This window comes from Macaca mulatta, chromosome 2, assembly GCF_049350105.2.
Source record: "Macaca mulatta isolate MMU2019108-1 chromosome 2, T2T-MMU8v2.0, whole genome shotgun sequence".
NCBI lineage: Eukaryota > Metazoa > Chordata > Mammalia > Primates > Cercopithecidae > Macaca > Macaca mulatta.
The window spans coordinates 39,617,347-39,644,703 of NC_133407.1; the positions used below are offsets into that span (position 1 = coordinate 39,617,347).

Sequence of the window (27,357 nt, forward strand, 5' to 3'; positions counted from 1 at the left end):
TGCACTGTCCATACATGGTAACCACTATCCCCAAACACGGCTTTCAAAGAACTTACACTGGCTGGGTGTCATGGTTCATGCCTGTAATCCCAGCACTTTGGGAGGCTGGTGTGGATGGATTAGCTGAGGTCAGGAGTTTTGAGACCAGCCTGGCCAATCTGGTGAAATCCCATCTCCACTAAATACAAAAAATTAGCTAGGCGTGGTGGTACGCGCCTGTAGTCCTAGCTACTCAGGAGACTAAGGCAGGAGAACTGCTTGAACCCAGGAGGTGGAGGTTGCAGCGAGCCAAGATTGTGCCACTGGACTCCAGTGTGGGCAACAAATAAAGACTCTGCCTCAAAAAATAAATAAATAAAATAAAAAAGAACTTATGTTATTTAAGATGTATTTTTCAACATCCTAACATAATCTTGTCCATTGGTAGCGATGAAGGAACAATAGTGCTTTATATCCCATAAATAATAGTACAAGTGAAATATCTATAGTCCATAGGGTTATTAATACAGAAATTAGAGTTCATTACTGCAGTTAATTCAAGGGATATAGTGATTTTAAAATATTTTAATGAGTATGTGTACGAAAGCAAACCCAAAATACCTGAAAGAAAGCCTGCAGCAACACAGTAAGTAATGAATTTCATGGAAAACATGTTACATATACGTAGGAAGTCATTAACCTTCACTGTTCCTATACAAAAATGATGCAATCTAATCTCAGAATTTACAGCAATCTTTAGGACGACGACTACACACTATTCAATTTATATGTGTATCTCCATTTCTAGTAAAGTGTTTTAAATACACAAATTAGCCCCACTGTGTAGGAAAATAATTTATCCCAAACACTCTATTCCAAAAGTTCTAGAATAGGTTAAGTTGCAGTCTGAATGTGCAATGACTTTGTTTTAAGAAACAAAGACACAAAAACGTTCTTTAACCTTTGTGCTTTATCTAGCATAATAAGCTGTGAATGTTAAATAATCCACACTGTATCACAAATAATATATATTAACTTTTTTGGGGATTGTATAATGCAAAAATTTTATACATATACAATTAAAAGATAAAGAGATAAACACAAATACCTGCAACATAAAATAATAAACTATAGTACATAAAGACACTTTTCATGGAATTTTGGTTTATGATAAGTGCTAAAAAGTTTCTAAGAGAAAGATTATTTTTAGTATCAAGAAGCAGGAAAAGTTTCACAAAAAAATTATCCTGCAAGTAATGGGCTCATAAAATTATCAAGACTTAGTAAGATTACCATATGTAGAATTTAGAAAACAAGGGTTCCAGAATGAAAAAACACTATGAGCAATGGTGTGAATGTGGGAAAGCAAAAGCCATACATCAAAAAACAAGAGACAGATATCTGACTGAAAAGTTGTGAACAGGGAAATAAAATAAAATATTAGGTGTGATATTAGGTTAGTTGAAAGTACCCCACATCTTTTCATAAAATGGCATTGCTAGTGAGCTGAGATCGTGCCACTGCACTCCAGCATGGGTGACAGAGCAAGACTTTGACCCCATCCCACCCCCCACCAAAAAAAAAAAAAAAAAAAAAAAAAGGAGTAGGGGCACTGCCTGTTTTTTGAATAAGAAAAAGCATATTCCTGGCCAGTCGGTGGTTCATGGCTATAATCCCAGCACTTTGGGAGGCCAAGGCGGGTGGATCACGAGGTCAGGAGATTGAGGCCATCCTGGCTAACACAGTGAAAACCCATCTCTACTAAAAACACAAAAAATTAGCCGGGCATGATGGTGGGCACCTGTAGTCCCAGGCACTCGGGAGGCTGAGGCAGGGGAATGGTGTGAACCCGGGAGGCAGAGTTTGCAGTAAGCCGAGATCGTTCCACTGTACTCCAGCCTGGGCAACAGAGTGAGACTCCATCTCAAAAAAAAAAACAAAAAACAAAACAAAACAAAACAAAAAAAAAAACCTTTTCCCACCTGGCACTATGACAATGGATGAAACAGAAAAAGGCAAAGACCAAAGGCAGGAAGCTAACAGTACAGCTGCCAATAAAGTGAGCCCTAAAGATAGAAACTTGGGGAATGTAAAATAAAGGACAGAAGTGGATGACACAGCAAGATTATAAAGTAAAAGTAATCAGACGCCGGGCGCAGTGGCTCATGCCTGTAATCCCAGCACTCTGGGAGACCAAGGCAGGCAGATTACGAGGTCAGGAGATCAAGACCATCCTGGCTAACACGGTGAAACCCCGTCTCTACTAAAAATACAAAAAAAGTAGCCAGGCGTGGTGGTAGGTGCCTGTAGTCCCAGCTATTTGGGAGGCTGAGGCAGGAGAATGGCGTGAACCCGGGAGGCGGAGCTTGCAGTGAGCTGAGATCGCGCCACTGCACTCCAGCCTGGGTGACAGAGCAAGACTCCGTCTCCAAAAAAAAAAGTCATCAGACCTGAGATTTAAATAGATAAAGGAGACAGGACAAGAGACTTAGAGATGAGGAAATTTAACAATGACTCAGGTTTTAATTCTGTGTTCTTGGAATTGTGGTAGTCTTTAACATAATTAAGGAAGTCAGAACTAAAAACTAGTCAGTAGAAGAAAATTCTAAATGAAAACTTAACAACAAAGACAGCTTAAAAAGAAGTTCAATTAATACATATACTTCCTAAAGTGATTACAAATGTGTGCACATTTAAGCTCCAAAAAATTCTTTCATAGAGATCTTTGTTTCTTAGAAAAATTAAAAAAGAAGTACAGAAAATTATAAATAGGCTGGGCACAGTGCCTCACGCCTGTAATCCAGCACTTTGAGAGTCCTACTGGGCAGATTGCTTGAGCCCAGGAGTTTGAGACCAGCCTGGGCAACATGACGAAATCTTGCCTCTACAAAAACTTGGCCAGTGTGCTGATGCATGCCTGTAGTCCCACTCCAAAGGCTGAGGTGGGAGAATCACTTGAGCCTGGGAAATCAAGTCTGTGGTGAGCTGTGATCATATCACCTTTATTCACAAATAATGAACGATATAGGAAGTATTGACTTAAACCTTCAGCACTTAAAAATTAGAAAAGACTTAATCATTATAAGCAATGACATACCTTATACCCATATATTTTGTTGAAAGGCAATAATACATGTCAAAAGATTTCAAACAAAGAGCATATACTAACAAACTCTACTTTTAGAAATTTAGGATTAAAAAAAAATGACTCTACAGCAAAACTTATTTGCAAAACAGTTCATGTCAGCATGGTTTAGAATAGTTAAGAATTTTTAACCTAAATGTTCAACATGACACCAACTCTGCGATTGGTTTGTCAGTGTCCCACATTAACTCCCTGGGGCTGGTCACTCAGTTTCTAGCTTCTCATGAGTCCCTCATACTACTCCAAGTGTAGCAGGAGAAACTGAAAGGCCCTTCCTCAAGCTCTGGTCATAACGGAGGTACAAGGGAGACATCTACAGGGAACCATGAGATCAGTGGTATTGGAACTGCTAAGTCAGTCCTTCTTTAGGCTGGATGTTGATAGTGGTCGTCACGAAGTCCATATATTTTATATCTAGGCCTTCACCTGGCCTATGGACTTATACCCACGTGCCTGGTTTATCAGTTCAGTGGTTCTTCAGCCCATTACAGATGAGAAGGAGTTACACTGAAGATCAAGGAGAAACCATTGGAGTCTGAATGTTCCTGACAGATTGACTTAGTCCTGGCTTAGTCCTCATAAAACCTCATAACAATGGGGTTGGTACTTTTAGTTTCTATTTTACAGGAGTTATAATAGATTGTTAAAGGACAACCAAGAAAGGACAGAAGAAGTGACAGTCAGAGGTTAAGAGGAGTCAGAAAAACATAAAATCTAGCAGACATCTGCCACCATATTGTAACATGGTGGTTCCTATCACAATGCTGGGTCAAAAAGAGATTGATTTGGTTTATAATGTTAAACCAAGAGGGTGGGCAAATAAAACTTTTGGTATTTAAAAGAAAAAAAATTTTTTGGAATCTGAATATTATGAACTTCACAACAGTCTACACTAAACTACCAAATAATTAAAAAGATCCAATTTTTATAAGTGACCTGTTAACCTTCTGATACTCATTATTAATCTTTGGTTGTGCATTCTCCATCTTCTATGTATGAATAGACATTTAAAAATTAAAATTGTATCTTTTTATTGTTAGATATGAGTTTTAAATTTCTTTTCAAAGAATCAATGTCAGTATATTCAATTCTTTGCCTTCTACTTTTAAACTTAACTTCCTCATAAAGCAATCTTTTTCGATTACCTGCTCCACCCTGACTCATTTCAATCACGTGCTCCACCCTGACTCATTCAGATTGCATACCTCACCCTGACTCATTCCAATCACCTGCTCTGTCATAACCATTTTTCCCGCCAAATCACTCACCCCGTCACTCTCTTTAAATTAGCCAATCGGAATTAGTTTAGCCTGTGTGGTCTAACCCTAGTCAATAAGGGAATGACACAGCAGCAGGCGCCACATGCGTCAGGGATAAGAACACCTTCCCCTCCCTTGTCCAAGTGTGCACTCACCATTGCTCCATCTGTAAGGGGGCACCCTTCTATAGAAGTACCTTGCCTTGCTGAGAATTAAAAGAAAATTTTATATTCGAGTGCTATTTCTTTTGCAGCACTGAAACTTGATATATAACATTATTTACCTCACCTACTCAGCCTATGCAAATATGAAAGTTATATAATGCTGAGAATACAGAAGTGCTGGTTCTCACTTAAACAGAACTAAGGGAAAAAAATCGTTAATAAAACATGAGAGACTAAAGAGGGGTTAAGGTTAGAGAGGTGCTGATTTACATGACAACTACAAGAAACATAAAATCCTGAACTGGATCCTGATTCAGGAAAAGAATAGTTTTTCTTTTCTTTAAGGTATTAGATTATGACAACTGGCAAAATCTAAATGAGATGTATAATTATATTCATATTTTCGTAACTGTATTGTGGTTATGTAGGAAAAGATGTCCTTGACTGCAAAGAAATACACACTAAAGTATTAGAAATAAAGTGCTGCGAAGAGATATTCTACAAAACACTAATTAAAAAAAAGGTAACATCATGTCTGCAACTTACTGTAAAACAGTTCAAAACTAGTAGATACCAAAATATTTATCTTTGCATATGCCATAAAAAATCCATATTTACACGTGTATATGTGCGTACATATACAGAGAGAAGACAGAGAGAAGGAAAGAGGGAGAATATAAAGCAAATGTAGTAAAATAAAACATTACGACAATGTGCATGAAGGACAACTGACAATTCTTCACAGAATTCTTAGAATCCTGTGTTAGAAAATGATTTCAAAATGAAAATTTTTTTAAACACCAAAGGGCAGGGGTTGGGGCAGTTCTTATTTAACAAAATTAAAACACCATTCATTCATTAAACATTTACTGAACACTTACTGCAGGTCAGACACTAGTAAATAGCAGAAGACACACTGCCTTCACACAACTTACATTCCAGTTGGGGAAGACAGACAATCAGCAAGTAAGTAAAATGTATGTTACGTTAGCGGAAGGGGAAAACAGTTAAGTCATATTGGGTAGGGGCGGCGATTTGCAATGTAAAACACTATCTTTAGGCCTGGCACTGTGGCTCACGCCGGTAATCCCAATACTTTGTGAGGCTGAGGCGGGCGAATGGATCACTTCAGGTCAGGAGTCCAAGACCAGCCTAGCCAGCATGGTGAAACCCTGTCTCTACTAAAAATACAAAGATTAGCCAGGCGTGGTGGCGCATACCTGTAATCCCAGCCACTTGGAAGGCTGAGGTGGAAGAATCACTTGAACCTGGGAGGCAGAGGTTGCACTGAGCTGCGATCATGCTGCTGTACTCCAGATTAGGTGACAGAGTGAGACTCTGTCTCAAAAAAAAAAAAAAAAAAAAAAAAGGAGAGGCCAGGGGTAGTGGTTCAAGCCTGTAATCCCAGAACTTTGGGAGGCTGAGGTGGGACAATCAGTTGAGCCCAGGAATTTGAGAACAGCCTGGACAATATAGTGAGACCCCATCTTCACACAAAAATAAATCGGCCATGCGTGGTGGCGTGCACCTGTAGTCCCAACAGGAGGTGGGAGAACTGTTTGAGCCCAGGAGTTTGAGGATGCAGTGAGCCACAGCTGTGCCACTGCACTCCAGCCTGGGTGACAAGAGTGAGATCCTGTCTCAAAAATAAAATAAAATAAAGTAAAACATAAAATCAAAATAAGGTAAACAATACTGCCTATAATAGAAACTCCTTGTATTATTTGTTTTTGACTGGCTAAATGAAACCCAAAGATACAAGAAATGCCCTTTTTTAAAAGGATTAAACTTGCAAAAAAAAAAAGTGATGAATAGTATTACTACAGCTAAACAAAGAATGCTATCATTTAAAACTTGACTTATTGTTCAAAATGTAGCTGGTTGACAGAAAATGTCCAATATTTCTTCATAAAAGCTACCTGAGGCAGGACTCCAATCTGATCATTCTGACAATTAAAACTCTCAAGATTAATGAACAGGTTGACATTCTAACTTCCTTAAGAGAAACAGTGTGGGAGTTAGCATATAAATTCAAATCCTAGCTTTCCCACTTACTTGCTGTGTGACCTTAGGCAAATTACCACTTTTTTTTTTTTTTTTTTTTTTTTTTCTGAGATGGAGTCTCACTCTGTCGCCCAGGGAGTGCAGCAGCACAATCTCAGCTCACTGCAAGCTCAACCTCCCGGGTTCATGCCATTCTCCTGCCTCAGCCTCCCGAGAAGCTGGGACAACAGGCGTCCGCCACCACACCTGGTTAATTTTTGTATTTTTAGTAGAGTAGAGACGGGGTTTCACCGTGTTAGCCAGGATGGTCTCGATCTTCTGACCTCGTGATCCGCGCGCCTTGGCCTCCTAAATTGCAAATTACCACTTTTTAACTTCGTATTCTACTCTGTAAATTGCATCTAAGACCTATTTCATAATACTAGTGTGAGGATTAAATAACATAAAAAGTCAAAACAAAGTTCTAAGTAGAAATTCAGGAAGTTGTATTATGTTACATTGTTTGCACAATCAAGAAACGGACCTGATTGACTTAGGGGGAAGTACGGATAGCCATGTAAACTAATTTGTGTAAATGTACAGACTGAAATATAAATAAAATAAGTTTCTAGAATGCTACTTTTTTATACTGGTTGATATTTTTTCAATACTGTAAATATGGCATGAACATGCACTATTTATTTATTTGATTGTGTAGTAGTAACTTCAGTAAACATCAAGTATTTCCTACCACAAAAGGATTAAGCATTTGGGTACACAGACTTCATCAAAAAAGCACAACATTGGTGAAACCCGGTCTCTACTAAAAAATACAAAAAATTAGCTGGGCATGGTGGCGCATGCCTGTAATCCCAGCTACTCAGGAGGCTGAGGCAGGAGAATTCCGTGAATCCAGGAGGCGGAGGTGGCAGTGAGCTGAGATCACGCCACTGCACTACAGCCTGGGCGACAAGAGTGAGATTCCGTCTCAAAAAAAAAAAGGGCACAACATTACAAGGATTCAGCTGTACACATATAAAACTTAAACAAGTTCTAAGGAATAATACAATAGCCTCCTGAATGGGGTGGTAAATTCTTTTTAGGAAAAATAAAAAAGTTTCTTTAAGAAGACAGCACTTAATCTGAATCCTGTAAGCGAAGAATTTCAAGTGGGGGAGAACAAATTCAAGTAAGCAATCATGTGGACAATTCATTCTCCTACCTTTAAGCAAGTCTAGTTTTATTCCCAATTTTGCAGTTACAATCTGAGATTTTCAGGATAGCAATGAAACTTGCCTATAGTCTCAGAAGAATCACATGGTAGTAATGGGAGCTAGAATAGTTGCCAGCTTCCAAGTGCAAAATTCTTTCACTTTTCCCAAAATATGTTTGTAAGGAACACTGTACCACCAAATACTTCTACAAATGAATACAAAAAGTTACTATACTGCATGTCTTCCCCCATTATTTTTTCCTTTAAATAAAAGTAGAGGATAAAAGCAAGTGTATAGCAAAATACAAGAAGTCTTTCTTCTTTTTTTACTTTAAGGTTGGCCTGGAGGAGTAATTAATTAAAAATTCTGGCAAACAAGAGGGAAAAATGACTTAACTATATCTAAAAATCAATCTTGTTGTGTAACTCACTATAAAAGACATAAACAATAACTGGTTAAGCAACATAACCACCAATTGCACGGGGTGGATCATTCCTGTGTCATGACTCTAACCACCAAATTAGATTTTAAATGTTCATAAGATGATTACAAACTATAAAACTGGCTATTTGGTGATATTAATAAAATATTTTATATTGGGACTTCAAAATGATACTGTGGTAGTGTAAAAAAAAAAAAAAAAAAAAAAAAAAAAAGAGGGCCAGGTGCGGTGGCCCACACCTGTAATCCCAGCACTTTGGGAGGCTGAGGCGGGTGGATAACCTGAGGTCAGGAGTTCGAGACCAGCCTGGCCAACATGATGAAACTCCATCTCTACTAAAAAACAAATAGAAAATATTAGCTGGGCGTGGTGGTGGGCACCTATAATCCCAGCTACTCAGGAGGCTGAGGTGGGAGAATCGCTGAACCCAGGAGGCAGAGGTTGCAGTGAGCCAAGATTGTGCCATTGCACTCCAGCCTGGGCAACAGAGTGAGACTCCATCTCGGAGAGGGGGGAGAAAAAAAAAGAAACAGGCCCTTATTTTTAGCAATACACAATAAAATATTTACAGATAGAATGATGTCTAGAATGACCTTAAAAATAACATAGGATGGAAAAAAAGGAGGAGGGGTGAAGAGATGAAACAAGATTGGCCATGATTTGATAACTGCTAAAGCTGGGTAATGGCTATATGGGAGGTTCATTATATGATGTCTCCTATTAAAAGGAGGCTAAGAGTTTCCATTAGAAGAACTTTCATAAAATAGAAAAAAAAACTACTAATAGCAAATCACATCAAAAAGAAAACGTAGAACAGTATAACCCTTAACCCCTTGACAAGTAGATAAGAGTATCTTCTAGAGGGTTTATGCACGCTTAAATTATGACTGATGCTCTTACAATACATTAAGCTATCTCTCAAAGTAGGATTATCTAGAGCTCTTCTAAACTTCCCAATCAGGTTATCAATGAGAATATAATCTGAGACTGGCCCCAAACTCCAAAATAGTACTTGGGAGCTCATAAGGAATCAGAGTTGCATCTGAAAAGCAGGAAGTCTTAACTAACTAAACCTCATTCATTGTTAGTGACCTTCTTCTATGCCTTCACATGGACTACCATTTATTTACAAAGAGAAGGAGGGCAACAAAATCATAGGACAATCGTTTCCTTTTCCTGATCACTGCCAAGACAATTTATGTGAAACAAAGTTTCCAATCTATTGTGTTACTGAATTTGTTTTTAAGTATTAGCCATACTAGCACTAGAATTAACAACTCATATAAACTCATTAACATGGTCACTATTAAAGGAATAAAGAAGACAAGCATAATACATACTGGAGGCCGGCCAGGACGACCCCTTTTTCTTTTTCCTTTGACCTCTGTTTCTTCAAGTTCGCTGCCAGCATCGGAATGGGCAGTAGTTTCATTAGTTGAATCCCTAGAAAATGTTATTATATTATTTTAGTGAACAAATTAGTAAGTATAATGCATTTCTGTTTCACTACTTTCCTTACCTCCTGCTGTATGGCTGATTAGAAGTGGTTTATACTTCTACTTTCAAAAAAACTCTTTAGCAAACTAAAAATGTTACCCTCTCTTCCTAATTTCACATGACAGTAAGTGAAATGAATCCCCCAACTAAAGAGGGAAATGAAGAGGAAGAAATAACTGTGGAAATGATAGCTGCTATACAAAAATAAATGCAAAATATAATTGCAAAAGACTAATTCTTCAGTATAAAAATATGAAGGCTTAGGAAGATTTTTATTTATCTTATAAAGTCATGAAGATCAGTGTTGTGCCAGTTAACTGGCTCTTCAAAAAAAAAAAAAATACAAACACCTAAGTTATAAGTATTAAGACATATGGCCGGGCACAGTGGCTCATGCCTATAATCTCAGCACTTTGGGAAGCTGAGGCGGATGGATCACCTGAGATCAGGAATTTGGGACCAGTCTGGCCAACAGAGTAAAACCACATTAGTACTAAAAATACAAAAATTAGCCAGGCGTGGTGACACGTGCCTGTAATCCCATCTACTCAGGAGGCTGAGGCAAGGGAATCACTTGAACCCACAGAGGTTGCAGTGAGCTGAGATTATGCCACTGCACTCCAGCCTGGGTGACAGGGCGATACTCTGAATAAAAACCAAACAAAACAAAACAAAAAAGACATAAAGGATGCTTAGCACATAATTTACAAACAATAATAAAACACAAAATACTTTATTGTAAATTCTTTATTGTAAATTCCACGTAACCAACTGATTCTCACAAAATAATTTTAAAGATAATTTTTGCCCAACTCTTATATTGGAATCTAACCTACAGGTGCAACTGATGAATGAATAGGAATTTTAACATGAAAGGTGGTTTCTATTTTTGCTCACTTTAATGAGTAGGATGCAAGTAAAATGATAAAGACATTTGTTGAAACTTCACTCATTAGTCAATGGTGTGAGCAACTTCTCTGCTGACTCAGATAACGGCTGAGGAAAAATGCTTCCTCAATTTTTTGTTATTGGTATTGTAATGGGTATAGACCATCCGATACACCTTTAAGTTGAATCTGCATTGTTAACAATTTCTCTATCACTTTCTTAAGTCCATAATCAACAAAACAATAAATTAAGCGTTGATTTTTATCATTTGCTGATTTTCATGGTGTACATATTCTTACCATAGCCAATTTCAAATGCCCAAAGTGGTATAACCAAAGTGAGCTGGGAAGTGATAAACAGTAGTACAGCATTAAAACATATTTCTATCACAAAGACACAACAGGTTTAAATAACAACTTCAAGAGCATAAATAATAACATGAAATAATTAGGAAGTGATCAGTTTTGAATATTTACTATTTTTATTTTTCATATGACATTTAATTTAAGCTTATATAAGTTAACTTTTAAAAACAGATATGTTGTGTTTAGCTAGCTTGCAAAATTCCTGAAAATTTAATATTGGACTCTCACAGGCCAATACAAGCTGACTTCAACACAGCATTGAAAAGGTTTAGACAGCACGAACAAGAATCTCTTCACTAAATTCTACGTTACTACATAAAATTGTAAAGAGTAGGAAAAGTATATAGCAAATGGTAAGTCCAACTCACAATCTACTATTTCTCAATCTCCTTCACCAAATGCTCTTTTAGGCTCATTCCCTCTTCCTTAAAGCTCAACTGTTAGGTCTGCCCTTCTCCATTTATATTACACTCCCTTGGAGATTTCATCCAGTTAACATGTACCTTCTATGCAAATGACTTCAATACCTATCAGTACACCCGACCACATTCCAGATCTCTGACTCAAGATTTTTATCTTGCACACGTGACATGCTTACTTGAATGCCACCTCAAATTCACCAAATGCCACATCTAAAATTAAGTCCAATCCTGACTTACTTCTGGCTTTCTACTCAGAGAGATACAATTAATTAACTGATTTAAGTTATGCATAAGATTTAAGTTACTATACACATTTATTGTCACCATTATCCTGTCCATAAATTCGAACTGATAGAATGATATCAGTCTTCTTGTGCCTCCTGCTAATATAATCCTACCTCAGTCATCCTTCTCAGCACAATATAATTTGTTTCTCACTCCTTCCAGCATTACTACCACAATCACCACTCCCCATGATACGATCTCAATTTATCTCCCTATTTCTGCTTATTCAAGCCATTCTACACACCACTGCCAGTAACACTCTCACATCACATTACTTACCCACTTGTAAATCTTCAAAGTTACTCCACCACTTACAAATCTTTAAAGTTAATCTGGTATTTAAAACTGTAAATAAGACCGGACACAGTGGTTCACGCCTGTAATCCCAACACTTACGGAGGCTGAGGCATGAGAATCGCTTGAACCTGGGAGGTGGAGGATGCAGTGAGCAGAGATAGCACCACTGCACTCCAGCCTGGGCAACAGAGTAGAACTCTGTCTCAAAAACAAACAGAACAACAACAAAAAACTATAAATAATATTGTAAATGATGTCCAGGGTCAGCAAGCTTTTTCATAAAGAACCATACAGCCGGGCCTGGTGGCTCACGCCTGTAATCCCAGCACTTTGGGAGGCCAAGGTGGGCAGATCATAAGGTCAGGAGTTTGAGACCTACCTGGCCAACATAGTGAAACCCTGTCTCTACCAAAAATACAGAAATTATCTGGGCATGGTGGTGTGCAACTGTAGTCCCAGCTACTTGGGACACTGAGGCAGGAGAATCGCTTGAACCCAGGAAGCGCAGGTTGGCCAAGCCAAGATCACACCACTGCACTCCAGCCTGAGCAACATAGCGAGACTACATTTCAAAAAAAAAAAAAAAAACCACACACGCAAAAAAAAAAAAACCACAAAATCATACTGTATATATTTGAGGCTTATAGGTCTTAAGTTCTCTATAGCTACTACCCAACCCTGGTGACATACCATAAATGCAGCCAAAGGCAATATGCAAATTAATGGGTGTGGCTATGTTTCAACATTTTATTTAAAAGGTGCATCTGAACCACTAGCAGTATTTGCCAACCTGGATCCAGTCAATCTTATTTGTCTCTACTAAAGAACAGTAAATCATATTGCTTTTTCTCCTCACTACAATCCAAACAGGCCATGTTCAGTATAGACTGTGTGTCAGTTTACATATGTTATCTAGAATACATATGCACAAAAACCTTGTAAGAAGCAAGTTATCTTCCCAATTTTTTGAATGAGGAAATGAAAGATCTGAAAACCTGATAAAGTTGTCCACAGTTGCACACTTAGTAACTGGCAGAGTCCAGTTAGATCTCAAGATAAACCTGAATTTTCTATTTTCATGTTAAGATACAATGCAAATATTATGTTTTGTATTTATCTTGTGTGGACAAAATCTCCAAGTGCTTCTGATGCTTATAAGTCTCTAGGCAACTACAGGAGCAGGTTGGTTCTAGAATATAATAAGTGACCCATTAGTGAAACTAACCTATTCTTCAGCAGTATAGGTATTGATGCCCCTACCAAGAGTCAGAAAAGTACAATTTGTTTAATAATGCTTCCAATTGCAGTCAGCTTAAACAGTGAGAACTACTGCCAACAAACAGCTAATGCACTGTTATGTGTTAGTATGTGTATGTTTAATTATTAAGACATATGAAAACAAATTCTAGGCTTTTAAAAAAAAATTTCGAGCAATAGAAAAGATACAAGAATACAAGGAAAAGTTTCACTTTATCTCATCCTAACTCTGAATCTCATCTGCAGAATACCACTGTTAATAGTTTGACACTGCCATAAATATTTAGGCTTTTACATCTCTCTGTCTCTGTCTCTCTCTCTCAAAATATAAATACCAATATTTCATTTTTTAAGTGTTAAATACATGTGAATCTTCCATATAAATACATTAGATTCCTGAATGGCACTCCATAATATGCACAGAACTTATTTAACTACTTCCCAATCATTGAGCATTTAGTTTGTCTCTAGTTTTCCGCTACTACGAACAGGGCTGAAATGACTGTTCTTGTACATAAATAAATCTTATTACACAATCCAGTTTCTCTCTAGGACATATGCAGTGAAAATGACAGGTCAAGGGGTATGGAAATTCAAACTTTGACTAACTGCTCTTCAAAACTCCTGCAAATGGCTAATGTTCACATTTGTAACACTACCAGACATAAATTAAGAGCATGGAAGAATAACATCAAATCTTATATAAAAAATGATTTTGCTCCCTAGAACTCTCTAAATTCTGTCTGCCTCTCTCTATCTCCAGGGTAACTCGTTTAAGTTATCATCTTTTCCCTAGATACTGCAATATCCTTCTCCTGATAGGTGTCCTTGTTTCTAGTGTTGGCCTTTCCCATCTAATATTATACTACACTAAGTAATTTTCTAAGTATGTATCTTATTATATCTCTATCATGCTGATATGGTTTGGCTCTGTGTCCTCACCAAAATCTCATCTCGAATTGTAATCCCCACCTGTCGAGGGGGGACCTGCTAGGAAGTGACTGGATCATGGGGGCAATTTCCTCTATGCTGCTCTTGTGATAGTGAGTTCTCATGAGATCTGAAGGTTTAAAAGTGTGGCACTTCCTTCCACTCTTCTCTCTCCCCTGCCGTGTTGTGAAGAAGGTGTTTGCTTCCCCTTCACCTTCCGCCATGATTTTAAGTTTTCTGAGGCCCCCCCAGCCATGCCATGAGTCAACTAAACCTCTTATATTTATAAATTACCCAGTTCCTGGTAGTTCTTTATAGCAGTGTGAACATGGAATAATACACACAGTGAAGAGAAAAAAACCTAATTCTGAACATGACTTAGCAGGTACGGATATGATATTGTTCCTCCCTACTCACAGTTTATCTCATGTCACTCTCCATCCCCAGTGCTGGAGGAAAAAAAAAGCCGGGGACAGTTGGGGGAGGCTTTATTTCAGGCCTTCAAACATATCTCAGGGTCCTTGCATGACATAATCTCATCTGGTCTCCCTTCTTCTTCCCCTAAACCCCACTACAGACCTCAATTCAACTGTCTCTTCCTCAGAAAACTCGACTAAACAAAGGCATGTATTAAAATTCTCATAATACCTACTTTTCCTTCACAGCACCAATGATAGTTCAGAACTATGTATTTGTGATTATTTTATTTATATCTACCTTTACAAGCTTCATGGCAAAAAGAACTAAGTCTGTTCTACATGTTGTATCTACCCAGAACCTAGTATACTTCCAGGAAGATAAAAATGTAGTAAATGATAATGTTTTGACAATGCTTAACAGTAAACAGCACTAAGGTCACAAATCCATCAGCAATTATAATATCTAAGTAAGCCAAGAAATAATAAGGATAAGCACTAGAGTGGTCTTTATAGCGTCTACACGTTAAAAACCAAAATTAGACATCTCAGTTTAACCAAGAGTACTGTCTTCAGCTGACAGATCTAAACCAGAGCTCATTTACCCAGCTCCCAGATCACCACTGTCCAGTACCCACAAACATATTACAGATTTACATTTTTCTGAAAAAAATTCACTTACAAAGCATGATACATTAGATATCATAATGTTAATACAAACTCATGTAATACAACTTCAATTTAAATATGACCTCTATTTCATATTTTATCAAAGAGCTATTAAAGGCCTGACTAATACCCAACAGTGTCCTAGCAGTAGGACATACAAAAATAAGGCCCACAATGCAGTTTAGGAGATGGGTCAGAAAAAAAAAAGAGATGGTTATAAAATGTTACATTAAGTACTTTGCTGGAGGCATAACACCTGAGCTAAGACTTAAATAGATAGTGGCTTGGCCAGGTAAGGGCAGAAGTGCGTAAGTACAAAGAAAAGAAAGAAAATACTATAGGGGGAACTCCAAACTTAAATATCACATAAATATGGTATTTATACCATATTAACATATGTTCATATATATATATATATATATATATGATATCAAGCTCAGGTCCAGGGGTAAAAAAGAAATAAGTAGGCAGAAATAAATTTTATCTCCCATATGTCAGGGAAAGGACAGGAGGACAGTATTGATGGTTTCTCAAGCAGTTTAAAGAAATATGGATAGCTTTTTGTCTTAGAACGTTGGAAGGGAAAAAAGAAGACCAAGAGATCAAACACAGGTTCTCTCTTGAAAATAAGGTATGTAAATGAATTGAGCAGCAATAATATATATAAATAACTGCTTAAAGTGCTCATCACTTTTATTATATCTAAACCATTGCTATCATAGAGAATCAAAGTATGCAGATTCCCGATTTGCATCATGATAAAAGCTATGAAAGGAATAATATCTCCCATTCCTGCAATCATATTTCCCAAAATAGTCCCAATTCTAAATCTGGCCAGTCACACTGACTCACGCATGTAATCCCGGCACTTGGGGAGGCTGAGGCGGGCAGACCACCTGAGGTCAGGAGTTCAAGACAAGCCTGGCCAACATAGTGAAACCTCGTCTCTACTAAAAATACAAAAATTAGCCGGGCATGGTGGCACGTGCCTGTAATCCCACCCACTCAGGAGGATGAGGCAGGAGAATCGCTTGAACCTGGAAGGCGGAGGTAGCAGTGAGCCGAGATCGTACCACTGTGCTCCAGCCTGGGCAACAGTGGGAAATTCCATCTCAAAAGAAAATAAAAAATAAAAATAAGTTCCAATTCTAAATCTTTTTTTTTTTTTTTTTTGTCCATGAGGTATTTTATTTGTAAATGTATGTATTACATCCCTAGAAAAAGAATCCCAGGATTTTCCCTCCTGTGTGTTTTCGTCTTGCTTCTTCATGGTCCATGATGCCAGCTGAGGTTGTCAGTACAATGAAACCAAACTGGCGGGATGGAAGCAGGTTATTCTGCCATTTTTCTAGATCTTTGAGTTGCAAATTAAATCTGGGGCTGATCACTCCACACTTGTTTAGCCTGCCTGTAAGGTTCACAACAATTTTCCCAGCTCTGTGATCATCAATGATTTCAAATTCGCCAATGTAACCATGCTTCATCATCACAGTGAGAAACCGGACGATGACTTTGGAGCACGGCCTAATAAGCACCTGGCGTTTGCCTCTCTTTTCGGCATTGTTGATGCTCTTGAGAGCATCAGCCAGGACATTCATGCGCACCATTGTGGCGGCGCGGAAAGATGGCGGAAAGGGCCAATTCTAAATCTTTCTTATAACTCCAACAAATCTAATGGGATGCCATCAAAAATGTCAACTGGTATATCCCTTAGACTTATTCTGGTAGCCAGAACACCTCAACAATCTCAATCTAAGGAAAAAGAAAGAATCATAATAAAGGAGCTAGAAGCAAGCAGGGAGGGGACAGAGAAGGAGTACGGTATAAGATAGGGGACACCAAACTATTTTTTGTAAATGGTCAAACTAAATATTTTAGGCTTTCCTGACAATACTATCACTGTCACAACTTGTAATACAAAGTAGTCATAAACAGTATATAAAGGAATAAGTGCGGCTCTCATCCAAAATTTTATTTTGCAAAAAGAGACAACATGCCAGATTTGGCCCATGGGCCACAGTCTGCTGACTCCTGATATAGGACATTAACATTTTTTTGTTGACTATCAGAAAACATGTTGACAGTTCAATAGCAAAAGCCATGAATGGATATGGTAATTACACACCCTACTACTACTCAGACTGCAAACATATTGTCCCAGTATCAAAGAACATATTTGAAATGTCTCATCAAAGACAGCATTTTCATAAAGAAATAAGTGGCCCAAAATTTTCCTTAAAAAATAAAAAAAAAAGAAAATTACAATACTTACTGCAACACTGGTAATTCTGAAGTAATCATTGCTGGAGAGGTCCTTTCACAATGCAGCAAAATAATCAAGTGCTGTACAACTCAAAAACTTTTAAAACAACCTCAAAGGCAATCCTGTCAATTAAAAAAAAGAAATTACTTTAAAATAAAATGGGGATGACAGAATTCATAAACTACAATCAATCCACACCATTACCAGTGATCACATTACTTGGCATTTACCCAAATGAGCTTAAAACTAATGTCCACAGATGTTTATAGCAGTTTTATTCATGACTGCCAAACCTTGGAAGAACCATGATATTCTCACTAAGTAAATGAATAAACTATGCACATCCTCACAATGAAATATTATTTGGCATTAAAATTAGCTTGAAAGCCTTAAAAACGCATGAAGGAACCTTAAATACATATTATTAAGAAAGAAGCCAATCTGAAAAGGATACATACTGCATGATTCCAACCATATGACATTTTGGAAAAGGCAAAACTATGGAGACAGTAAACGAATTGGTGGACCGGGCGCGGCGGCTCACGCCTGTAATCACAGCACTTTGGGAGGCCAAGGCGGATGGATCACAAGGTCAGGAGATCGAGATCATCCTGGCTAAAACGGTGAAACCCCGTCTCTACCAAAAATAAAAAAAATTAGCCAGGTGCAGTGATGGGCGCCTGTAGTCCCAGCTACTCAGGAGGCTGAGGCAGGAGAACGGCGTGAACCCGGGAGGCAGAGTTTGCAGTGAGCCGAGATCACACCACTGCACTCCAGTCTGGGCGATAGAGCAAGACTCCAACTCCCTCTCAAAAAAACAAAAGAATACCTGGTAACTAAATACCTAGTAATTAGTGGGTGGAAGGGATAAACATGCTATCACAGAAGATTTTTAGGGCAGTGAAACATGTATAATGATGGATGTGTCATTACAGATTTGTAAAAACAGAGTCCAAAATCAGCAAGACACTAACAGCAACAGTCAACCCTAATTTATTTTTCTTATTTTTTAAAGTTTTATTATACTTTAAGTTCTAGGGTACATGTGCACAACGTGCAGGTTTGTTACATATGTATACAAGTCCCACGTTGGTGTACTGCACCCATTAACTCGTCATTTACATTAGGTATATCTCCTAATGCTATCCCTCCCCTTCCCCCAACCCCATGGCAGGCACTGGTATGTGATGTTCCCCTTCCTGTGTCCAAGTGCTCTCATTGTTCAATTCCCAACTATGAGTGAGAACATACGGTGTTTGGTTTTCTGTTCTTGTGATAGTTTGCTGAGAATGATGATTTCCAGCTGCATCCATGTCCCCACAAAGGACATGAACTTATCCTTTTTTATGGCTGCATAGTATTCCATGGTGTATATGTGCCACTTTTTCTTAATTCAGTCTGTCATTGAGGGACATTTCGGTTGTTTCCAAGTCTTTGCTATTTGTGAACATTGCCACAATAAACATACATGTGCATGTATCATTATAGTAGCGTGATTTATAATCCTGTGGGTACATACCCAGTAATGGGATGACTGGGACAAATGATATTTCTAGTTCTAGATCCTTGAGGAATCGCCACAATGTCTTCCACAATGGTTGAACTAGTTTACAGTCCCACGAACAGTGTAAAAGTGTTCCTATTTCTCCACATCCTCTCCAGCACCTGTTGTTTCCTGACTTTTTAATGATCGCCATTCTAACTGGTGTGAGATGGTATCTCATTGTGGTTTTGATTTGCATTTCTCTGTTGGCGAGTGATGATGAGCATTTTTTCAAGTGTCTGTTGGCTGCATAAATGTCTTGTTTTGAGAAGGGTCCGTTCATATCCTTCGCCCACTTTGTGATGGGGTTGTTTTTTTCTTGTAAATTTGTTTGAGTTCTCTGCAGATTCTGGATATTAGCGCTTTGTCAGATAAGTACATTGCAAAAATTTTCTCCCATTCTGTAGGTTGCCTGTTCACTCTGATGGTAGATTCTTTTACTGTGCAGAAGGTCTTCAGTTTAATTAGATCCCATTTGTCAATTCTGGCTTTTGTTGCCATTGCTTTTGGTGGTTTAGTCATGAAGTCCTTGCCCATGCCTATGTCCTGAATGATATTGCCTAGGTTTTCTTCTAGGATTTTTTATGGTTTCAGGTCTAACATTTAAGTCTCTAATCCATTCTGAATTAATTTTCATGTCAGGTGTAAGGAAGAGATCCAGTTTCAGCTTTCTATTTATGGCTAGCCAGTTTTCCCAGCACCATTTATTAAATAGGGAATTCTTTCCCCATTTCTTGTTTTTGTCAGGTTTCTCAAAGATCAGATGGTTGCAGATGTGTGGTATTATTTCTGAGGGCTCTCTTTTGTTCCATAGGTCTATATCTCCATTTTGGTAGCAGTACCATGCTGTTTTGGTTACTGTAGCCATATAGTATAGTTTGAAGTCAGGTAGCATGAAGCCTCTAGGTTTTTCTTTTGCCTTAAGATTGTTATGGCAATGAGGGCTCCTTGTTGGTTCCATATGAACTTTAAAGTAGTTTTTTTCCAATTCTGTGAAGAAAGTCATTGGTAGCTTCATGGGAATGGCACTGAATCTACAAATTACTTTGGGCACTATGGCCATCTTCACAATTCCGATTCTTCCCATCCATGACCATGGAATGTTCTTCCATTTATTTCTGTCCTCTTTTATTTCATTAAGCAGTGGTTTGTAGTTCTCCTTGAAGAGGTCCTTCACTTCCTTTGTAAGTTGGATTCTAGGTATTTTATTCTCTTTGAAGCAATTGTGAATGGGAGTTCATTCATGATTTGGCTCTCTGTTTGTCTGTTGCTGGTGTATAAGAACGCTTGTGATTTCTGCACATTGATTTTGTATCCTGAGATTTTGCTGAAGTTGCTTATCAACTTAAGGAGATTTTGGGATGAGATGATGGGGTTTTCTAAACAGACAATCATGTCATCTGCAAACAGGGACAATTCGACTTCCTCTTTTCCTAATTAAATACCCTTTATTTCTTTCTCCCGCCTGATTGCCCTGGCCAGAAATTCCAACACTATGTTGAATAGCAGTGGTGAGAGAGGGCATCCCTGTCTTGTGCCAGTTTTCAAAGGGAATGTTTCCAGTTTTTACCCATTCAGTATGATACTGGCTGTGGGTGTGTCATACATAGCTCTTATTATTTTGAGATACGTTCCATCAATACCGAATTTATTGAGAGTTTTTAGCATGAAGGGCTGCTGAATTTTGTCAAAGGCCTTCTCTGCATCTATTGAGATAATCATGTGGTTTTTGTCTTTGGTTCTGTATATATGCTGGATTACATTTCTTGATCTGAGTACGTTGAACCAGCCTTGCTAGTTTCACCACTTGATCATGGTGGATAAGCTTTTTGACGTGCTGCTGGATTCGGCTTGCCAGTATTTTACTGATTATTCCATCGATGTTCATCAGGGATATTGGTCAAAAATTCTTTTTTTCTTGTGTCTCTGCCAGGCTTTGGTATCAGGATGATGTTGGCCTCATAAAACAAGTTAGGGAGGATTCCCTCTTTTTCTATTGATTGGAATAGTTTCAGAAGAAATAGTACCAGCTCCTCTTTGTACCTCTGGTAGAATTCAGCTATGAAACTCTCTGGTCCTGGACTATTTTTGGTTTGTAGGCTATTAATTACTGCCTCAATTTCAGAACTTGTTACTGGTCTATTCAGGGATTCAACTGGTTTAGTCTTCCTGGTTGAGTCTTGGGAGAGTGTATGTGTCCATGAATTTATCCATTTCTTCTAGGTTTTCTAGTTTATTTGTGTAGAGGTGTTTATAATATTCTCTGATGATAGTTTTAGGCGGTTCCAAGATGGCCGAATAGAAACAGCTCCAGGCTACAGCTCCCAGTGTGAGTGACACAGAAGACGGGTGATTTCTGCATTTCCAACTGACGTACCAGGTTCATCTCACAGGGGCGTGTTGGGCAGTGGGTGCAGGACAGTAAGTGCAGCCCACCGAGCGATTGCCGAAGCAGGGCGAGGAATCGCCTCACCCGGGAAGTGCAAGGGGTAAGCGAATTACCTTTCCTAGCCAAGGGAAATCGTGACTCACAGCACCTGGAAAATCGGGTCACTCCCACCCTAATAGTGTGCTTTTCCAAGGGTCTTAGCAAACAGCACACCAGGAGATTATATCCCGTACCTGGCTCGGAGGGTCCCACGACCATGGGGCCTCCCTCATTGCTAGCACAGCAGACTGAGATCTAACTGCAAGGTGGCAGCAAGGCTGGCAGAAGGGCGTCCGCCATTGCTGAGGCTTGACTAGGTAAACAAAGTGGCCAGGAAGCTCAACCTGGGTGGAGCCCACCACAGCTCAAGGAGGCCTGCCTGACTCTGTAGACTCCACCTCCGGGGACAGGGCAGAGCCAAACAAAAGGCAGCAGAAACCTCTGCAGATTTAAATGTCCCTGTCTGACAGCTTTGAAGAGAGTAGTGGTTCTCCCAGTACCAAGTTTGAGATTTCAGAACCGACAGACTGCCTTCCTCAAGTGGGTCCCTGACCCCTGAGTAGCCTAACCAGGAGGCACCCCCTAGTAAGGGCAGAGTGACACCTCACACAGCCAGGAACCCCTCTGAGAAAAAGCTTCCAGAGGAAGGATCAGACAGCAACATTTGCTGTTCAGTAATACTCACTCTTCTGCAGCCTCCACTGCTGATACCCAGCCAAACAGTATCTGGAGCAGATCTCCAGCAAACTCCAACAGATCTGCAGCTGAGAGGGTCCTGACTGTTAGAAGGAAAACTAACAAACAGAAAGGACATCCACACCAAAACCCCATCTGTACGTCACCATCATCAAAGACCAAAGATAGATAAAACCACAAAGATGGGGAAAAAACACAGCAGAAAAGCTGAAAATTCTAAAAATCAGAGCGCCTCTCCCCCTCCACAGGAATGCAGCTCCTCGCCAGCAATGGAACAAAGCTGGACGGCGAATGACTTTGACAAGTTGAGAGAAGGCGGCTTCACTTGATCAAACCTCTCCGAGCTAAAGGAGGAAGTTCAAACCCATCGCAAAGAAGCTGAAAACCTTGAAAAAAGATTTGACAAATGGCTAACTAGAATAATCAATGTAGAGAAGTCCTTAAATGACCTGATAGAGCTGAAAACCATGGCACAAGAACTACGTGACAAATGCACAAGCTTCAGTAACCGATTAAATAACCTGGAAGAAAGGGTTATCAATGATTGAAGATCAAATAAATGAAGCAAGAAGAGAAGTGTAAAGAAGAAAGAGTAAAAATAAATGAACAAAGTCTCCAAGAAATATGGGACTATGTGAAACGACCAAATCTAAGTCTGATTGGTGTCCCTGAAAGTGATGGGGAGAATGGAACCAAGTTGGAAAACACTCTGCAGGATATGATCCAGGAGAACTTCCCCAACCTAGCAAGGCAGGCCAACATTCAAATTCAGGATATACAGAGAACGCCACAAAGATACTCCTCAAGAAGAGCAACTCCAAAACACATAATTGTCAGATTCACCAAGGTTGATATTCAGGAAAAAATGTTAAGGGCAGCCAGAGAGAAAGGTCAGGTTACCCACAAAGGGAAACCCATTAGACTAACAAGCGGATCTCTCGGCAGAAACTCTCCAAGCCAGAAGAGAGTGGGGGCCAATATTCAACATTCTTAAAGAAAAGAATTTTCAACCCAGAATTTCATATCCAGTCAAACTAAGTTTCATAAGTGAAGGAGAAAGAAAATCCTTTATAGACAAACAAATGCTGAGAGATTCTGTCACCACCAGGCCTGCCCTATTAGAGCTCCTGAAGGAAGCAGTAAACATGGAAATGAACAACCGGTACCAGCCACTGCAAAAACATGCCAAAACGTAAAGTCCACTGATGCTAGGAAGAAACTGCATCAACTAACGAGCAAAATAACCAGCTAACATCATAATGACAGGATCAAATTCACACATAACAATATTAACCTTAAATGTAAATGGGCAAAATGCTCCAATTAAAAGACGGAGACTGGCAAACTGAATAAAGGGTCAAGACCCATCAGTTTGCTGTATTCAGGAGACCCATCTCACATGCAGACACACACATAGGCTCAAAATAAAGGGATAGAGGAAGATCTGCCAAGCAAATGGAAAACAAAAAAAAGGCAGGGGTTGCAATCCTAGTCTCTGATAAAATAGACTTTACACCAACAAAGATCAAGAGACAAAGAAGGCCATTACATAATGGTCAAGGGATCAATTCAACAAGAAGAGCTAGCTATCCTAAATACATATGCACCTAATACAGGAGCACCCAGATTCATAAAGCAAGTCCTTAGAGACTTACAAAGAGACTTAAAGACTCCCATACAATAATAATGGGACACTTTAGCACCCCACTGTCAACATCAGACAGATCAACGAGACAAAGTTAACAAGGATATCCAGGAATTGAACTCAGCTCTGCACCAAGCTGACCTAATAGACATCTACAGAACTCTCCACCCCAAATCAACAGAATATACATTCTTCTCAGCACCACATCGCACTTATTCCAAAATTGACCACATAGTTGGAAGTAAAGCACTCCTCAGCAAATATAAAAGAACAGAAATTATAACAAACTGTCTCTCAGACCACATTGCAATCAAACTAGAACTCAGGATTAAGAAACTCACTCAAAACTGCTTAACTACATGGAAACTGAACAACCTGCTCCTGAATGACTACTGGGTACATAACAAAATGAAGGCAGAAATAAAGACGTTCTTTGAAACAAATGAGAACAAAGATACAACATACCTGAATCTCTGGGACACATTTAAAGCAGAGTGCAGAGGGAAATTTATAGCACTAAATGCCCACAAGAGAAAGCAGGAAAGATCTAAAATTGACACCCTAACATCACAATTAAAAGAATTAGAGAAGCAAGAGCAAACACATTCAAAAGCTAGCAGAAGGTAAGAAATAACTAACATCAGAGCAGAACTGAAGGAGACAGAGACACAAAAAACCCTTCAAAAAAATCAATGAATCCAGGACCTGGTTTTTTGAAAAGATCAACAAAATTCATAGACTACTAGCAAGACGAATAAAGAAGAGAAGAATCAAATAGACACAATAAAAAAAGATAAAGGGGATATCACAACCCTAACTTAAAGTAGCATCTTGGGGTGATAATGACTTGTCATACAGGTTGATCAGCTGTTAAAACATGTTCTACTCTAATGCAGGATGTTGACAGTACGGTAGGCTGAGCAAGTGTAGGGACAGAGAATGTAAGTACACACTCTATACTCTTCCTTCAAATTTGCTGTGAACCTACAATGGCTCTAAAAAAACATAAAGTCTCATATTTTTTAAAAGCAGGGATAGTAGGACCTAACAGTCCACAATAGGCTGTGATACAGTATCAAATGGAATAACATAGGTATAGTTAGAATTACAGACAGAAAGACAAAGTACAAGGCAGAACAAATATTTGATAAGATAATGGGGAAGAATGTTCAAAAAAATCACATAAGATGTCAAAACAAATGTAAGATCAGAGAATTCCCAAGCAGAATACAACAAAATACACAAACTGCTAAAAACCAGAGTAAAAAGGAAACTTCAAAAGGAAGCTAAAGAAATAGGATACAGAAAGATACAGAAAGACAAAGATTAGTATCAGACTTCCTATTGGAAACTATGTAAGTTCAAAGACAATAGAGTAACAGCTTTAAAGTCCTGACAGGATAAAAAAAAAAGTAAACCCTGAATTACATACCAAGTGATAACCTTTTGAGAATATGAAAGGAGTGATATCATGGGAAATTGTTTATTAGAAACTTCAAGAATAAGCCTCTCCAATGAAACAACACTTGGATTGACAAAAACTGACCAAAATCAACTTTTACAGAATTCCTGAATCTAATAAAACTTACAAAAGGAGGAGTGCTTAACAAAGAAGCTGCAAAATTCGGTTAGAAGGCACTATAGTGTCTTTTGCTTACTTGCCTATCATCGCCCATTCCCCAAATCAACAGTGTCAATGGGGACAGCAGATTAAACTCTTGGTGCAGCTTGCTGGTACCTGTGGAAGCAATATCAACCTCCGTCTCAAAAATGATAGCTGTGCATTTTGAAGAGATTCCCAGCTGGCATCTGTTGAGAGGATTTAAATATATATACTACAAATAAGCTCTCTGAGGTAAGAGACAGCATACAAGACAAGCAGCAATGTGTAAAGCCTCAGAATAAAGAGTCTAAGAAGGAAGATATGTTAGGGACTAAGGGCTTTGAAAGACTCCCATATATTCGAGGGCATTCAAGGTGCTACACACATGCCCAGGGCCATGGTCAGAGGAGACCTGAGAGAAGCATAGGCTTGCACCTCTAATTTATCTTTGAGCTCTGTGCAACCAGAAGACTAAGGCCGAGCTGCAAACGGTCAGACTATTTATTGCAAAAATATTTCAATAAAGAACCTATCGGCCGGGCGCGGTGGCTCAAGCCTGTAATCCCAGCACTTTGGGAGGCCGAGACGGGCGGATCACGAGGTCAGGAGATCGAGACCATCCTGGCTAACACGGTGAAACCCCGTCTCTACTAAAAAATACAAAAAACTAGCCGGGCGAGGTGGCAGGCGCCTGTAGTCCCAGCTACTCGGGAGGCTGAGGCAGGAGAATGGCGTGAACCCGGGAGGCGGAGCTTGCAGTGAGCCGAGATCGCGCCACTGCAGCCTGAGCGAGACTCCGTCTCAAAAAAAAAAAAAAAAAAAAAAAAAAAAAGAACCTATCTTCAAATACCCACAGAGGGTTTTTCCTCCCTTTTTGGTGCCAATTCTTTAGGTAAATCTGTCAGGTTACTGGTTTGACCACCAAGATGAAAAATGTCAGTGTCCACACATGACAAGAAAGAAGTCTTGGCAAAAGTAGTTTAGGGGGGGGAAAATCACTAAATAAACAGATGATGATAGCTTTTAATAGTCAGTAAAATCAAACAGGGCATGGAAGAGGTGAAAGGATGATTCCCAGAGTGAAAACATTTTAATATTCAAAATGTCCATTTTTTTAATGTTAATTTTAGAATTTGTTCAGCAGGCTTTCCAGTTTTTGCCAGAAAGTATCCCCTGCCCGAAAATAAAAATTTAAAAATGTGATCACTGAAGTAAAAAAGGCAGTAGGATGACATAACTAAAGTGTTGAAGAAAAAAACCATCAAAAAAGAACTTTATAACCAGTAAAACTATCCCTCAATGGAGAAATTAAGACATTCATAGAAAAATAAGAGCAAAAGGAATTTGTCCCTACATATGCCCTACAAGAAATGCTAAAGGGAAGCCAGACATGGTGGCTCACGCCTGTAATCCCAACACTTTGGGAGGCTGAGGGGGGCGGATCACTTGAGGTCAGGAGCTCCAGACCACCCTGGCCATCGTGGTGAAACCCCATCTCCACTAAAAATACAAAAATTGGCCAGGTGTGGTGGCGGATGCCTGTAATTCCAGCTACATGGGAGGCTGGGGCAGGACAATCACTTGAACTCGGAAGGCAGAGGTTGCAGTGAGCCGAGATTTGCGCCACTGCACTCCAACCTGGGCAACAGAGCAAAAGACCCCGTATCAAAAAAAAAAAAAAAAAAAAGCAGCAGGGGGTAGCGGTGGATATTATAGCTAGGCAAGAGGATCAATGGAGGCCAGGAGTTTGAGACTAGCCCAGGCAGAATATAGAGAGACTCTTATCTCTACAAAAAATTTTAAAACTGGCCAGGCACAGTAGCCCACACTTACAATCCCAGTACTCTGGGAGGCTGAGGCTGGCGAAATCACTTGAGGTCAAGGGCTTAAGACCAGACTGGCCAACATGGTGAAACTCTATCTCTACTAACAAAAAAAAAATTAGCCAGACATGGTGGCGGGCACCT

The 27,357-nt window shown here is 39.1% G+C and overlaps 1 protein-coding gene and 1 pseudogene across 5 annotated transcripts in view; both read right to left on the reverse strand.

The window, feature by feature from the left end:
* Nucleotides 1-27,357, reverse strand: part of STAG1 (STAG1 cohesin complex component) — a 401,927-nt gene that overhangs the window by 265,555 nt on the left and 109,015 nt on the right. For all 4 annotated transcript variants that reach the window (XM_077991519.1, XM_015132094.3, XM_077991520.1 and 1 more), the window contains 2 exons: nt 17,485-17,597; nt 9,527-9,629 (listed from right to left, as the gene is read on the reverse strand). In XM_077991519.1, the coding sequence (XP_077847645.1) occupies nt 9,527-9,629; nt 17,485-17,513 (132 nt within the window). In that variant the 5' untranslated portion in view covers nt 17,514-17,597. The remainder of the gene's footprint in view (nt 1-9,526; nt 9,630-17,484; nt 17,598-27,357) is intronic.
* Nucleotides 16,398-16,849, reverse strand: LOC716997 (small ribosomal subunit protein uS8 pseudogene; annotated as a pseudogene). The gene has a single exon (XR_001443228.3). The product of XR_001443228.3 is annotated as a small ribosomal subunit protein uS8 pseudogene (transcript).